We start from the raw sequence: 18,024 nt of genomic DNA on the forward strand, positions 1-18,024 counted from the left end.
TAATAATCATATAAACATTGAAGTTATTATTATTAAAATCAATGTTTATATTATAATTGTTATTATAATTATGGTAATTATAATGGTTTTACTATCCTAAAGACCATTCCTGATTTTTATTTATTTGCTAGTAGCAGAAATGCTTACCTTAAGAAAGTGTCAATAGGAGATGTTGAAGAGGTTGCAACAGCGTTTTGTTGAGATGTTCACCCGCTGTCTTTCACTTCTCGGGGTCTTCAAACTCGCTAAATTTAATTTCTTGTGGAATCACAGAACCCCGAACCTCTTTTGTTTTTACCTCTAAACTCTGACCAACTTGAGAAACAAAAGTAAAAATAACCTCCTGGTGTGTATCCTTAATCCTGTTAGAGGATTTATTTCGTCCTCTTTTTTTTTTCGTTGAAATGTTTTTTTGGAAAATTCTGGTGGTATTGGTGGATATTTTATTTTTGGGGGCGTGGGAATGTTTTCTCACTCTCCAAGATGGTAAGTAATGATGGCAGTTGATATAAGAAGCAGGTCACTAGTGTCTGAGCTCCACTGTTAAGTTATATGGTGCTTCCTTGTGGCGTCTAGACCACTTTTGCTGAGTTCTCTCGTGCTCTCTCTCACTTACAAACGTGAACTCTTCCACTTCGTTCTCTTTTTCCGTATCAATATCCCTTGGAGACGAAGTTGTGCCGTCTCCTCCACACTCCACGGCACCCAGCCGCCGCCTCAGCACTTCCGGCAAGATGACGGCGGGTTCTGGAGATTAGGAATGCTATCCGCTCACAGACGAAGGCAAGCACGAGAAGCAAACCCTCACTCAACAAAGACTTCAGGAGAGAGGGAGAGACCTGGCAGCGCACCTTCTATTTTTCGACGATGCGCTCGGATCTTTATTGAATTTTCTTGTCGGCGTTCAGGTGGAAATTTAGAAAAGACTCAATTTTCCCCTTATATATATATTTTTTTTGTCCTGTTTAATCTGTGACGATTTCTCCTTTCTCAACAATTACAAGAGAAGGTTTGGAGACGATGGGAAGAGTTTCAGTCTAATTAAATTATTGGTTGTAGTTCCTTCCATGTGAGTCTCTCCCCTAGTGTGAGGGGTGTCAGGGGTGACAGTCCCCTAGTGTGAGGGTGTCAGGGGTGACAGTCCCCTGGTGTCAGCTTGGGGAGGCCGGCGTGTGTTGCGATGGTCGGTAGGCGCTGGAATAGCCTGCAAAATGTATTACTGCGTCTAGTCGTACATGTAAGCATCTAAGACGGCACAGTAGTGGTTTACATATGTTATATAAGCAGACAGTTGCTCTCTGACCTTAGACAGGTATTCCCCAGAAACGAATTCTTTTAAAGTTGGTGTTTTAAGGAGATTGGTTTAATCTTCGAATTTATTGGTTGGTGTTTTAGTCATTTTTTTTGCAGTTTGTTTATTTATTTCATTTTTTCATTTTTTTTTCACTTTACATAATTAAGGCAGAGTTTAGAATATTAGTAATTGTTCACATATATGAGAGGGAAAACACTGTCTTCTTGGGTAAAGAGTTCAGGCATGTGTGTGTGTGTGTCTGTGTCTGTGTGTTCAAGTATTGCGTCGCGCAACACCTCAAACACAAAGGTTTAAGAGCAATAAGACCTATACGGCAACTTGGGACAGCGCCCGTGTCTCATGGCGTCCTGACGTTACTGACGCCGCAACGAAATACTTCCCAGGCTTCGACTCTCAAGTTCACACGTGATGTGACTCTTGTGAGCAAGCTTGTGTCCTGGCTACAAGCTGGCTACAACCTTGGCTACAAGCCTGGCTACGAGCCACAACTCGAATATACACAATGTTCCCACCCGAGCAGATGACTACAAGGGTTTAATTACATTAAACTTGATACTTTTAGTTTAATATGTAATATTTATGCTTTAAGTTATAGAGATGTAGTGTGGTTTAGGATATTATTTTATCAAATAGATGTTTGCTCTCAGGTGTATTTAGCCGTCTTGGGAATATAAGTTATCATGGAGGAAACATTTCCTGTAATTAGTAGTTCGTCTATTGATACGTATCTTAAGAGAGCATCAAGAAATTTAGATTTTTCGAAGAAAGGAAGAGTTCCTCTTGTGGATGGAATATTACTTTAAAATAAATATATTCTGCTTCTGAGAACTTGACTACATATACTAGAAAACGTTGTTTGAGCGACATATTGAGTCCCGTCGCATGTTTAAGATGTTGTTCCGTGCCCACTTAAGAGAGCGTCCGCAGATGTTAAGGGTGAAGCAACGCTGGACGTGCAGCATTGCAAGTCACTACGATGGTTCCTGATTAATTGTAAATGTCTTCACTTGTGTTCCTCCACACCCTCAGGCCTCGCTGGCACTCTCCAAGTGGCACCACTTTGGTTAACTTGAGCCTCCACTTCATGCCTAGCTTGGTACTTGCTTGCTTGCTTCTCCTGCAACCAGAGATGTTCCAGGCCATCTGTCAGCAGGCAGCATAAGCAAAGCATTTGTCTGTCTTGATAATGTTTCGGTGAACAATACTACTCTCCCTACACTCTCTCTACACTCTCGCTACACTCTCGCTACACTCTCGCTACACTTCCAGCTTCCTTACTAATCACGTGACAAGTAAAGGCATGTCGACCGCTCAGGATGGTAGACATTAATCGCTGTTCACCATCTGTATCCTCATCATCTCATGTCACTCGAAGATACGCAAACGAATATGACACAAAAACGTTCGTAGCTTCGTTATCCAGATTCACCGCTGAGAACGCGATGCTAAAGGAGCTTAGTATCGCACTAAACAATAGTGTATCGCGCCATTTAAACGAAAATACGAGACGAGAGGTAGAAATATTATATGAACCCACATGATGAACTTGTCCACTCGGCAAGGCTACGAGAACGTCCGTGTTATGAGATCCGCTCGAAGTGCTGGAGGTGTCAGCTCTCCATCTTCGTGGAAGGCCCCAGATCGCGTACCTCAGGGACCAAGTAGGTGCAGGGAGCGCAACGAGGGCATCGACGTCCAACCCTGACGGAGGTGCACGGCAGACTGAGTCCCCGGCAGCGGCAGCGGCAGGAGTGGTGGTGTTGGCGGGCAGGCCGGTGTTGGCGGGCAGGCCGGTGGTGGCGCCTGGAATCCCTGCGTCGTTACTCCGCCACCTGTCGGAACACCACCTGAAGCACCAGATGGAACACCCCCCTGAAGGAGCACCTGACGGAACACCTCCCCCCCCCCCTAAGGGAGCACTAAATGGAACACCACCTGAGGGAACAATACGGGACGGAGCGAATATTCGCACTTTACATACAATAATGATGCCATGTGAACAGTGAACCCTAGAGATGGACACAGAATCCATCAGATGAACACAGAATCCATCAGATGAACACAGAATCCATCAGATGAACACAGAATCTACCAGATGAACCCAGAATCCATCAGATGAACACAGAATCCCTCAGAAGAACACAGAATCCATCAGATGAACACAGAATCCATCAGATGAACACAGAATCCATCAGATGAACCCAGAATCCATCAGATGAACACAGAATCTACCAGATGAACCCAGAATCCATCAGATGAACACAGAATCCCTCAGAAGAACACAGAATCCATCAGATGAACACAAAATCCATCAGACGAACCCAGAATCCACCAGATGAACACAGAATCCATCAGATGAACACAGAATCCACCGGATGAACACAGAATCCATCAGATGAACACAGAATCCACCAGAAGAACACAGAATCCATCGGATGACAGGTGATGATTGGGTCATGATCAGACGATGATTAGGGGACATGACTGCCGAACGTGGCAGTGTTAAACAGAGTTGGATTGAGTTTTTTGTGATTGAGTGTTCTCAGTTTCCATTTGAAGATATATTGACAACATTAATTACTGGAACAATGGTACTGGAATGTCCCACATAATACTGGAACGTTAGCGTTAGAATATCGGGGACAATACTGGAACAATATTATTGGAACTATTACATATCAACTCCATCATTGAAACAAGAGCTGGAATGGAGATAAAGTCATTCTAAACATACATATATATTTTTTTAAATTACTATTCTTCCCAATTCTGTTGCAAACCTTGTTAGCTCTCCTCTGGATCTTTTCAAATTTCCGAATGTGCTTTCTAGCGTATGGGTCTGAACGAAGTAGCTGCATGCTTTAGGATTGGTCTCACGTAGGTGATGCAGTTTTCAGCAAGCCTCGTTATGTAGGGTCATGAATAATTTTCTGAGTAAAGTATACTGTTCCCGGCATCCTGCTTGAGTGCCTCCGGAGTTAAACTAGAGGGATATACTAGGGTGATATACTAAGGGGATATACTAGAGGATGTACTAGGGGGGATATACTAGGTAATATACTAGGGGGATATATAGGATATAGTAGGGGATATACTAGGGGGATATATAGGATATAGTAGGGGATATACTAGGGGATATATTAAGGGATACATTAGGGGATATACTATGGGATATATTAAGGGGAAATGCTAGGATAATATATTTGGAAGATGTACAAGGGAGAAATACTAGATGGATATATTAGGGGGATATACTAGAGTGATATATTAAGGAAATATACCAAGGGATATACTAGGGGAGATATATCTACTCTCCATTCTGTTTTCTCCTGACCTTACAGGGAGGCTGTTCCACCTCGCTATGTACCGTCCTGCTGTTTGTGAGTGTTCACCTAATTGTTCTTGCGAAGGTTGACCTTCAGTTCTTGAGTCCCGCCTCTCAACTCTCAATCGACTAGTCTAAAAGGCTTCCCAAGTCTATCAGGCCTCGTGCATATCTAGCTTTAGAAAGAGTCCGGATGAATCACTAATGACAAATCAACTGTTCTCTGTTAAATCACTGTGATGAATTTCGTATGTGGTGATCATGTCTTCCTTCACTCCTCCGTTAAACAGTAATGCGTGTTTTAATTCATTTAGTTTTTCAGTGTAATACAACAGACCGCTTAGAGCCATTGTTCATACAGACAACAGTAATAATAACAACAGTATCAATAATAACAACAGTAATAACAACAACAGTAGCAATAATGACAACAGTAGTAATAATGACAACAGTAATAACAACAACAGTAGTAATAACAACAACAGTAGTAATAACAACAACAGTAGTAATAACAACAACAGTAGTAATAACAACAACAGTAGTAATAACAACAACAGTAGTAATAACAACAACAGTAGTAATAACAACAACAGTAGTAATAACAACAACAGTAATAATAACAACAACAGTAGTAATAATGACAACAGTAATAACAACAACAGTAGTAATAACAACAACAGTAATAACAACAACAGTAGTAATAATAACAACAGTAGTAATAACAACAACAGTAATAACAACAACAGTAGTAATAATAACAACAGTAATAACAACAACAGTAGTAATAACAACAACAGTAGTAATAATAACAACAGTAATAACAACAACAGTAGTAATAACAACAACAGTAGTAATAATAACAACAGTAATAATAACAACAACAGTAATAACAACAGCAGTAGTAATAACAACAACAGTAGTAATAACAACAACAGTAGTAATAACAACAACAGTAGTAATAACAACAACAGTAGTAACAGCGCTGACAGGAGCAGTAGCATCACTAACAACAACAGTAATAACAACAACAACAGTAATAACAACAGTAATAATAACAACAACAGTAGTAATAACAACAACATCAGTAATAACAACAACATCAGTAATAACAACAACAACAGTAACAACAACAGTAGTAACAGCGCTGACAGGACCAGTAGCATCACTAACAACAACAGTAATAACAACAGTAATAATAACAACAACAGTAGTAATAACAACAACAGTAATAACAACAACATCAGTAATAACAACAACAACAATAACAACAACAGTAGTAACAGCGCTGACAGGACCAGTAGCATCACTAACAACAACAGTAATAACAACAGTAATAATAACAACAACAGTAGTAATAACAACAACAGTAATAACAACAACATCAGTAATAACAACAACAACAATAACAACAACAGTAGTAACAGCGCTGACAGGACCAGTAGCATCACTAACAACAACAGTAATAACAACAACAACAGTAGTAACAGCGCTGACAGGACCAGTAGCATCACTAACAACAACAGTAATAACAACAACAACAGTAGTAACAGCGCTGACAGGACCAGTAGCATCACTAACAACAACAGTAGTAACAGCGCTGACAGGACCAGTAGCATCACTAACAACAACAGTAACAACAACAGTAATAACAACAACAACAGTAGTAACAGCGCTGACAGGACCAGTAGCATCACTAACAACAACAGTAACAACAACAGTAATAATAACAACAACAGTAGTAACAGCGCTGACAAGACCAGTAGCGTCACTAACAACAACAGTAACAACAACAGTAATAACAACAACAACAGTAGTAACAGCGCTGACAAGACCAGTAGCATCACTAACAACAGCAGCATTACCACCGTACCTCTTGACTTCCTCCAACTTTGTACCTAATGAGATGAGGACCCGCTGACGCCGCGGCCCCAGAATACAACTCTGTGGCGAGGTTGATAACCCTTCGTGTACTGGCCCTCCCCTCGCCCTCGTGTGTGTGCCATCTGCGCACATATATGTGAGAGCCAGATGTGTACATATATCATGAGAACCCCCTGTGCACATATGTGAGAGCCAGCTTTGCTCACACATGTGATAGCCAGCTGTGGTCACACATGTGATAGCCAGCTGTGGTCACATATGTGATAGCCATCTGTGGTCACATATGTGATAGCCAGCTGTGGTCACACATGTGATAGCCAGCTGTGGTCACACACATGTGATAGCCAGCTGTGGTCACATATGTGATAGCCATCTGTGGTCACATATGTGATAGCCAGCTGTGGTCACACATGTGATAGCCAGCTGTGGTCACATATGTGATAGCCAGCTGGGCTCACATATGTGATAGCCAGCTGTGGTCACACACATGTGATAGCCAGCTGTGGTCACATAATTGATAGCCAGCTGTGGTCACATATGTGATACCCAGCTGTGGTCACACACATGTGATAGCCAGCTGTGGTCACATATGTGATAGCCAGCTGTGGTCACACACATGTGATAGCCAGCTGTGGTCACATAATTGATAGCCAGCTGTGGTCACATATGTGATAGCCAGCTGTGGTCACACACATGTGATAGCCAGCTGTGGTCACACATGTGATAGCCAGCTGTGGCCACACACATGTGATAGCCACCTGTGGTCACACATGTGATAGCCAGCTATGGTCACACACATGTGATAGCCAGCTGTGGTCACACACATGTGATAGCCAGCTGTGGTCACAAATGTGATAGCCAGCTGTGGTCACACATGTGATAGCCAGCTGTGGTCACATATGTGATAGCCAGCTGGGCTCACATATGTGATAGCCAGCTGTGGTCACACACATGTGATAGCCAGCTGTGGTCACATAATTGATAGCCAGCTGTGGTCACATATGTGATACCCAGCTGTGGTCACACACATGTGATAGCCAGCTGGGCTCACATATGTGATAGCCAGCTGTGGTCACACACATGTGATAGCCAGCTGTGGTCACATAATTGATAGCCAGCTGTGGTCACATATGTGATACCCAGCTGTGGTCACACACATGTGATAGCCAGCTGTGGTCACATATGTGATAGCCAGCTGTGGTCACACACATGTGATAGCCAGCTGTGGTCACATAATTGATAGCCAGCTGTGGTCACATATGTGATAGCCAGCTGTGGTCACACACATGTGATAGCCAGCTGTGGTCACACATGTGATAGCCAGCTGTGGCCACACACATGTGATAGCCAGCTGTGGTCACACATGTGATAGCCAACTGTGGTCACACACATGTGATAGCCAGCTGGGCTCACATATGTGATAGCCAGCTGTGGTCACACATGTGATAGCCAGCTGTGGTCACACATGTGATAGCCAGCTGTGGTCACACACATGTGATAGCCAGCTGTGGTCACATATGTGATAGCCAGCTGTGGTCACACACATGTGATAGCCAGCTGTGGTCACATATGTGATAGTCAGCTGTGGTCACACACATGTGATAGCCAGCTGTGGTCACACATGTGATAGCCAACTGTGGTCACACACATGTGATAGCCAGCTGGGCTCACATATGTGATAGCCAGCTGTGGTCACACATGTGATAGCCAGCTGTGGTCACACATGTGACAGCCAGCTGTGGTCACACACATGTGATAGCCAGCTGTGGTCACACATGTGATAGCCAGCTGTGGTCACACATGTGATAGCCAGCTGTGGTCACACACATGTGATAGCCAGCTGTGCTCACACACATGTGATAGCCAGCTGTGCTCACAGATGGTTCCACTGAGACCAGTCGTCAATTACTAGATATAATTATTTAAGTATTTGCGATGCAATATTTAGTGAACTACTGAAGGGTTGATGAAAGATTCTGAATAACACACACACACACACACACACACACACACACACATATTCGCCTGCCTTTGTTTACATTTAGATGGGCTGCTTCTGGAGGTGTTTGTCTGTGGTGTTTCCTCCAACATTGTGAGGTGTGTGTACCCACTTACCTAGTTGTTCTTGCCGCGGTTGACCTTAGTAAAGTAGCACAGATGGACACCACGTCGACCCGCGTGTCGTAGACGACCACATCCAGCGATAAAAATCGGCGAGTGATGTATTTTGGTCGTAGAAGACATATCCATGTCTTTGACTGGTCGCCCATATGGCCCAGTCGCAGGTAGTAACTCAGAGCGCCGTGGATGGTAGCCCACCAACGCTCAAAATATTGCAAAAGAAACATTCTCACACGTGTGAGGGAGGAAAGTGGTGGGGGAGGAGTAGCGTAGTTGATTCATGTGCATCCCTGCAGCTCACGGGAGCTCCTTGGGCCTTCAAGGAACTTCTAAGCGTCACCTCAAAGGGACTCTGAGGATCTATCATAATTGAGATCAATCAACAACGTAAAAAGGTGTAATTAAGGCAGCAAGGACGCTGTATACAGCTTCCTTAACTCATTCAGACATCGCTACGATACCCTTCATGTCATGGTATCGTGACAAAGTTGTCTCTTATAACTTTAGGAAACAGTACTCAAGTATCAAAGTACCCGAGATAAGTATGAGTATAGTCAGAGTATCCGAGATAAGTATAAGTACAGTCAGAGTACCCAAGATAAGTATAAGTATAGTCAGAGTACCCAAGATAAGTATAAGTATAGTCAGAGTACCCAAGATAAGTATAAGTATAGTCAGAGTACCCAAGATAAGTATAAGTATAGTCAGAGTACCCAAGATAAGTATAAGTATAGTCAGAGTACCCAAGATAAGTATAAGTATAGTCAGAGTACCCAAGATAAGTATAAGTATAGTCAGAGTACCCAAGATAAGTATAAGTATAGTCAGAGTACCCAAGATAAGTATAAGTATAGTCAGAGTACCCAAGATAAGTATAAGTATAGTCAGAGTACCCAAGATAAGTATAAGTACAGTCAGAGTATCCGAGATAAGTATAAGTATAATCAGAGTATCCGAGATAAGTATAAGTATAGTCAGAGTACCCAAGATAGTCAGAGTACCCAAGATAGTCAGAGTACCCAAGATAAGTATAAGTAGAGTCAGAGTACCCAAGATAAGTATAAGTACAGTCAGGGTATCCGAGATAAGTATAAGTATAGTCAGAGTATCCGAGAAAAGTATAAGTATAGTCAGAGGTACATAAAGATTATTCACGATTGTTGTCTTTTATTTGCAAAATTTTCACGGACTAAACTTGTACTGATACTATTGTTAATTTGAGGCATTTATCTTGTAATAAATTTAAGTAATTTAGTTTATCAATATTACTCCAGATAGTTTAACAGTGTGGGTTTGGGGCTTTTGGATCTTAATTGTTGTGTGATATATATATATATATATATATATATATATATATATATATATATGATATTACTGTGGTCAGAAGGCTATCGTATTTATGCTATCATGTTACCCATTGTCTTTTAAGTCAAGTTTGACGTCTATATGTAGTTTACATTAACTGAAATATCAATTTATATACATAATTCAATGCAGAGGGTACTTAGATAGTGCACTCTATTATCTTAAAGTTTTAATCATGCCCTTGAGTGAGAGTACTATAGAGTCAATATTATAATGAATAAGTAACATATTTTGTAAAGTATACAGAACGATTGTTAAATATATATTTGGAGCACAGCTGCAAGATATTGCTCACTTAACACTTTTTTCACTTTTTCAGAACGACTATATACGCAGTCTGTCTGTGGTTGACAGTGAGGGCATACATTATCTGATAATATATATATACACACTCACTGTATATTGTGATACGATAATCTGACGATTTATCAGATCTGAAGTCCAGACAGGTTGACATTGAGGGCCTCACGTGGCCAGGTCTGACCCCCCCCCCCTTCCCCTTATCCCCCCCCTCCCCCTGCACCCCCACCCCCCCCCCCCCCTTCTGTCTGTGGTTGATGGGGAGTGTAAACTGCCGAGCCTACACCTCGCTACACATAAGGATTTATAATGTGTAAAATGTTGCATGATAATAATCTATAACGGGTTCCTGATACCAGTGAGCTGATCATTTGTTATTCTCAAGTGTGCAGGTAGTGATATTAATGTTGAACAGGAATTAATATCTCTAAGTGGTCCAGTATTATAACCCATAAGACTTACATAATTATCGAGAGAGAGAGAGAGAGAGAGAGAGAGAGAGAGAGAGAGAGAGAGAGAGAGAGAGAGAGAGAGAGAGAGAGAGAGATACATAGATAGATAGCAGAATTAGTAGAATTCATTCGTTTTATAAATAAATAATGAGGAATATTGTCCACAAAACTCTGCCAAGTTGAGGTTATAGATGTTATGGTCATTAAAACTTTTATCAATCTTCCCGAGGATCGTACCGGGAGAGGAGAGACCTTTCCTCTGTTCAATTACGGAGAAAGTTTAGGTTCGGAACGCTATTAACGGCAGCAGAAGAGACTTCGTTTTGTTGGAATAGCAAACGTAGGCGGGTGGGGGGGGGGAGAGTACTTTCTTTTGTAAAGTCTTTGTTCTATTTTTAGGAGAGAATTGCAGGTAAGCAGAGGAAAAAGTGTTGCGATAATGTGCCAGACGCCGTGAGAGTGATTCATTGCCCAAGAGTTATTTTTTGTTTTTCTTTGCACAGAAAATTAATGAGGCTGCAACCTATTCATTTTGTATTCATTTGCTGGCATCTGTTTCTCTGTTCTCTCTCTCTAGTCGAGAGCGAATTCAATCGTTGAAGCTAGAAAAAAATGTCCAGTGAAACATTCATTAGCAATGTAATCGTGTGAATTCAATCTCGATAATTCACACATCTATCTTACGTATTGAAGCAAATTTACATCTAATGCAAGTTGGTGGCAGCTTAGGCGTTGTACAAGATGACTACAGCGATACAACTCTTCCATAGGTTAACTACAGTTTATCTCTCCAACAAATTGATTGCTAGTGTTAGTTTAGAGAGCATCGTTATCGCCTCATCCACCTAGACCAGGTTATCCTCACTCAACGATGGTCGCAGCACATTGTCTTGAGTTGCAGGGGTTTCAATTTCAGTGCAACTTTCGAATACCAATTGAGCTATGTGAAGCTAAGTATCCACCGGTTTCCAATTTAAGGAGAGAGGGAGGAAATTATCAAGGGATAGTGCCAAGCTATTACGACTATATAGCCTTAGAAGGGGTCAGGATAAGGATTTAGAATGGGACGGGGGGGTGGGAGCAATGCTGCCATCCCAATTGGACGGTCGGGGATTGAACACTGACCTGCATGACGCGAGATCGTCGTTCTACCGTCGAGCCCAAGTGGTTGGGCTTCATTTAAGGAGAGTTTTGTAATTCTGGGGAAGTAACACATGAAAATTACGTAAGTTTGTTTAGAATGAAAGTTTTAATGTTTGCTTTAGTCAATCAAAGTAACAAATATTTATGACAAATTGGGCAAATCATTAGTAAGCAACTCCTTGAAGAGGAAGAAGAATCCGTATATGTTTGTATACAATTATAGACCGTTGACCAGACCACACACTAGAAATTGAAGGGACGACGACGTTTCGGTCCGTCCTGGACCATTCTCAAGTCGATTGTGATGAGGACAGGTAGGGACAGGCATTAAATAGGCAAGAGAGAGCTGAGGAGGAAAGTCAGGTGTAGGGGATAGTAGTAATGAGAACTGCAGCAGGCCTATTGGCCCATACGAGGCAGCTCCTATTATAACCACCGAAGGAGATAGTAATAGGAATAAGAAGAGGATAGCAAGGGAGCGTAGAAGACAATGAACAGAAAAAGGGAGAAGAGAGAAAGAAAGGGAAAGAGAAAGAAAGAAATGGAAGACCATTGGGGACGCCAGGATTTAAGAGGGAACAACATACCAAGATGACCTACTCACCCCAACCACCATTTCTGCCACTGATTACAGACTCACCCACCATGGCTAAATATGATTTAATATCAACAAAAAATTTTGTACCTTACAGTAATTTACAACACAATATACTCAAGGAAAATTAACAACAGATCTCCACCTATTCATACTGTGACTGTAGCACCAAAAAATAGGCAACGTTAATATGGGTCTCTCTACCATGGGCCACCCTCCTGGTGAAGGCAGACCCACCATCACCACTAGACGGTCTCCTTCCCCCCACCCCCCACTGCATGTGCAGCTGATGAGCACTGTGCAGTCACCCGGGACGCGTGGGAACTGAGCAGCAGCGTGTGCTGACAACTGGCTCATATTCGTTTGTGTACAGAACCGTAAATTGCTGTATATGTGATGAATTTTAGGGGGAACACAACGATCTATTATCATTTTTGTTGCTTGTGTTGATGGGGAACTGGGTCGGTGGTGGTGTGTTGATGGGGGTGCTGGGTCGGTGGTGGTGTGTTGATGGGGGCTGGGTCGGTGTTGGTGTGTTGATGGGGGGCTGGGTCAGTAGTGGTGTGTTGATGGGGGGCTGGGTCGTTGATGGTGTGTTGATGGGGGCCAGGGTCGGTGGTGGTGTGTTGATGGGGGGCTGGGTCGGTGGTGGTGTGTTGATGGGGGGCTGGGTCGGTGGTGGTGTGTTGATGGGGGGCTGGGTCGGTGGTGGTGTGTTGATGGGGGGCTGGGTCGGTGGTGGTGTGTTGATGGGGGGCTGGGTCGGTGGTGGTGTGTTGATGGGGGGCTGGGTCGGTGGTGGTGTGTTGATGGGGGGCTAGGTCGGTGGTGGTGTGTTGATGGGGGGCTGGGTCAGTAGTGGTGTGTTGATGGGGGGCTGGGTCGTTGATGGTGTGTTGATGGGGGCCAGGGTCGGTGGTGGTGTGTTGATGGGGGGCTGGGTCGGTGGTGGTGTGTTGATGGGGGGCTGGGTCGGTGGTGGTGTGTTGATGGGGGGCTGGGTCGGTGGTGGTGTGTTGATGGGGGGCTGGGTCGGTGGTGGTGTGTTGATGGGGGGCTGGGTCGGTGGTGGTGTGTTGATGTGGGGCTGGGTCGGTGGTGGTGTGTTGATGGGGGGCTGGGTCGGTGGTGGCGTGTTGATGGGGGGCTGGGTCGGTGGTGGTGTGTTGATGGGGGGCTGGGTCGGTGGTGGTGTGTTGATGGGGGGCTGGGTTGGTGGTGGCGTGTTGATGGGGGGCTGGGTCGGTGGTGGTGTGTTGATGGGGGGCTGGGTCGGTGGTGGCGTGTTGATGGGGGGCTGGGTCAGTGGTGGTGGTGTGTTGATGGGGGGCTGGGTCGGTGGTGGTGTGTTGATGGGGGCTGGGTCAGTAGTGGTGTGTTGATGGGGGGCTGGGTCTGTGGTGGTGGTGTGTTGGTGGGGGTCTGGGTCGGTGGAGGTGTATTGATGGGGGCGAGGGTCGGTGGTGGTGTGTTGATGGGGGGCTGGGTCGGTGGTGGCGTGTTGATGGGGGGCTGGGTCAGTGGTGGTGGTGTGTTGATGGGGGGCTGGGTCGGTGGTGGTGTGTTGATGGGGGGCTGGGTCAGTAGTGGTGTGTTGATGGGGGGCTGGGTCGGTGGTGGTGTGTTGATGGGGGGCTGGGTCGGTGGTGGCGTGTTGATGGGGGGCTGGGTCGGTGGTGGTGTGTTGATGGGGGGCTGGGTCGGTGGTGGTGTGTTGATGGGGGGCTGGGTCGGTGGTGGTGTGTTGATGGGGGGCTGGGTCAGTAGTGGTGTGTTGATGGGGGGCTGGGTCGGTGGTGGTGGTGTGTTGGTGGGGGTCTGGGTCGGTGGAGGTGTATTGATGGGGGCGAGGGTCGGTGATGGTGTGTTGATGGGGGGCTGGGTCGGTGGTGGTGTGTTGATGGGGGGCTGGGTCGGTGGTGGTGTGTTGATGGGGGGCTGGGTCGGTGGTGGTGTGTTGATGGGGGGCTGGGGTCAGTGGAGGTGTATTGATGGGGGCGAGGGTCGGTGGTGGTGTGTTGATGGGGGGCTGGGTCGGTGGTGGCGTGTTGATGGGGGGCTGGATCGGTGGTGGTGTGTTGATGGGGGGCTGGGTCGGTGGTGGTGTGTTGATGGGGGGCTGGGGTCAGTGGTGGTGTGTTGATGGGGGGCTGGGTCGGTGGTGGTGTGTTGATGGGGGCTGGGTCGGTGGTGGTGTGTTGATGGGGGCCAGGGTCGGTGGTGGTGTGTTGATGGGGGCTGGGTCGGTGGTGGTGTGTTGATGGGGGGCTGGGTCGGTGGTGGTGTGTTGATGGGGGCTGGGTCGGTGGTGGTGTGTTGATGGGGGCTGGGTCGGTGGTGGTGTGTTGATGGGGGGGCTGGGTCAGTAGTGGTGTGTGGATGACACTCGCCTCCAATTTCCCAGTCGGTCAACAAACCCATCGGAGGTCCACGATAACTGGGAATGGAAAAAATATTGAATAATTTATGTATATTGTCAGAGGAGTCATGGACGCGCTCATTCCACTCTGTCATTCTCACTTCATTTATCTTTTTATATCTGTTAACCTTTTCATATTTTGTGTTCTTGCTATTAACCTCTTTCTCTTTGTCTTTACTAAACGTAAAATACAACATACAGTAATGTATAGCAGTAAATAGACAGCCAGACTACAAAAGTGTTAAACAAGCTTCAAAACATGTTTAATACTTGATTATTACCTAATAAAAATGCACTAAACAGACCATCAAACAACAACAGCAGTTAAAAAACTCCTCTAGAGAAATAGAAGCAGTCGTGATGACTTTCCTTATTTTCAGGTTTGGGGGCTGGGTGTCAGATGTGGGGGTTGGGTGTCAGATGTGTGGGGCTTGGTGTCAGATGTGGGGGTTGGGTGTCAGATGTGGGGGTTGGGTGTCAGATGTGGGGGTTGGGTGTTAGGTGTGTGGGGCTTGGTGTCAGGTTCTCACCTAGTTGTACTCACCTACTTGTGTTTGTGGGGGTTGAGCTCTGGCTCTTTGGTCCCGCCTCTCAGCCGTCAATCAACAGGTATACAGGTTCCTGAGCCTATTGGGCTCTATCATATCTACACTTGAAACTGTGTATGGAGTCAGCCTCCACCACATCACTTCCTAATGCATTCCATTTGTCAACCACTCTGACACTAAAAAAGTTCTTTCTAATATCTCTGTGGCTCATTTGGGCACTCAGTTCCACCTATGTCCCCTTGTGCGTGTTCCCCTTGTGTTAAATAGACTGTCTTTATCTACCCTATCAATTCCCTTCAGAATCTTGAATGTGGTGATCATGTCCCCCCTACCTCTTCTGTCTTCCAGCGAAGTGAGGTTTAATTCCCGTAGTCTCTCCTCGTAGCTCATACCTTTCAGCTTGGGTACTAGTCTGGTGGCAAACCTTTGAACCTTTTCCAGTTTAGTCTTATCCTTGACTAGATATGGACTCCATGCTGGGGCTGCATACTCCAGGATTGGCCTGACATATGTGGTATACAAAGTTCTGAATGATTCTTTACACAAGTTACTGAATGCCGTTCGTATGTTGGCCAGCCTGGCATATGCCGCTGATGTTATCCGCTTGATATGTGCTGCAGGAGACAGGTCTGGCGTGATATCAACCCCCAAGTCTTTTTCCTTCTCTGACTCCTGAAGAATTTCCTCTCCCAGATGATACCTCGTATCTGGCATCCTGCTCCCTACACCTATCTTCATTACATTACAATTGGTTGGGTTAAACTCTAACAACCATTTGTTCGACCATTCCTTCAGCTTGTCTAGGTCTTCTTGAAGCCTCAAACAGTCCTCTTCTGTTTTAATCCTTCTCATAATTTTAGCATCGTCCGCAAACATTGAGAGAAATGAATCGATACCCTCTGGGAGATCATTTACATATATCAGAAACAAGATAGGACCGAGTACAGAGCCCTGTGGGACTCCACTGGTGACTTCACGCCAATCGGAGGTCTCACCCCTCACCGTAACTCTCTGCTTCCTATTGCTTAGATACTCCCTTATCCACTGGAGCACCTTACCAGCTACACCTGCCTGTCTCTCCAGCTTATGTACCAGCCTCTTATGCGGTACTGTGTCAAAGGCTTTCCGACAATCCAAGAAAATGCAGTTCGCCCAGCCCTCTCTTTCTTGCTTAATCTTTGTCACCTGATCGTAGAATTCTATCAAGCCTGTAAGGCAAGATTTACCCTCCCTGAACCCATGTTGGCGATTTGTCACGAAGTCCCTTCTCTCCAGATGTGTTACCAGGTTTTTTCTCACGATCTTCTCCATCACCTTGCATGGTATACAAGTCAAGGACACTGGCCTGTAGTTCAGTGCCTCTTGCCACCCGCCCTTTTTGTATATTGGGACCACATTCGCTGTCTTCCATATTTCTGGTAGGTCTCCCGTCTCCAGTGACTTACTATACACTATGGAGAGTGGCAAGCAAAGTGCCTCTGCACACTCTTTCAGTATCCATGGTGAGATCCCATCTGGACCAACAGCCTTTCTAACATCTAGATCCAGCAGGTGTCTCTTGACCTCCTCTCTCATAATTTCGAACTCTTCCAAGGCCGCCTGGTTTACCTCCCTTTCTCTTAGCACAGTGACCTCACCTTGTTCTATTGTGAAGACCTCCTGGAATCTCTTGTTGAGTTCTTCACACACCTCTCTGTCATTCTCTGTATACCTGTCCTCGCCTGTTCGAAGTTTCAATACCTGTTCTTTCACTGTTGTTTTCCTTCTGATGTGACTGTGGAGTAGCATTGGTTCGGTCTTGGCTTTGTTTGCTATATCATTTTCAAAACTTTTCTCTGCTTCTCTTCTCACCCTGACGTACTCATTCCTGGTTCTCTGGTATCTCTCTCTGCTTTCTGGTGTTCTGTTATTCCGGAAGTTCCTCCACGCCCTTTTGTTCAGTTTCTTCGCTTCCATACATGCTCTATTATACCATGGATTCTTCTGTTGCTTCTCGGATTTTTCCCTTTGGGCCGGGATGAACCTGTTTACTGACTCCTGACACTTTTGGGTAACATAGTCCATCATACCCTGTACAGATTTATCTCTGAGGTCTGTGTCCCAAGGTATTGCACTTAGGAAACTTCTCATCTGTTCATAATTCCCCTTTCGGTATGCCAGCCTTTTGATTCCTAGTTCTTTTTTGGGGGAGATAAGTCCTAGCTCGACCAGGTACTCAAAGTTCAATACACTGTGGTCACTCATTCTCAAGGGCGCTTCCATCTTAACTTCCCTTATATCCCACTCATTTAGGGTAAATATCAAATCAAGCATTGCTGGTTCATCTTCTCATCTCATTCTTGTTGGTTCTTTGATGTGCTGGCTTAGAAAGTTTCTTGTTGCCACGTCCAGCAGCTTAGCTCTCCATGTTTCTGGTCCTCCATGCGGGTCTCTGTTCTTCCAATCTATCCTCCCATGGTGGAAGTCTCCCATAATTAGTAGTCCAGATCCATTCCTGCTAGCAACAGAAGCCGCTCTTTCTATTATGTTAATGGTGGCCATGTTGTTTCTATCATATTCC

The 18,024-nt window shown here is 44.9% G+C and overlaps 1 protein-coding gene across 1 annotated transcript; it reads left to right on the forward strand.

The window, feature by feature from the left end:
* Positions 1–4,148: 4,148 nt before the first annotated feature.
* LOC138355969 (putative uncharacterized protein DDB_G0286901) lies at positions 4,149–6,539 on the forward strand. Its single transcript, XM_069311506.1, has 2 exons — positions 4,149–4,192; positions 5,471–6,539. The coding sequence occupies exons 1-2, from the start codon at positions 4,149–4,151 to the stop codon at positions 6,537–6,539; spliced, it is 1,113 nt and encodes a 370-aa protein (XP_069167607.1).
* Positions 6,540–18,024: the final 11,485 nt, after the last annotated feature.

This window comes from Procambarus clarkii, chromosome 70 (genome assembly GCF_040958095.1).
Source record: "Procambarus clarkii isolate CNS0578487 chromosome 70, FALCON_Pclarkii_2.0, whole genome shotgun sequence".
In the NCBI taxonomy this organism is placed as follows: domain Eukaryota; kingdom Metazoa; phylum Arthropoda; class Malacostraca; order Decapoda; family Cambaridae; genus Procambarus; species Procambarus clarkii.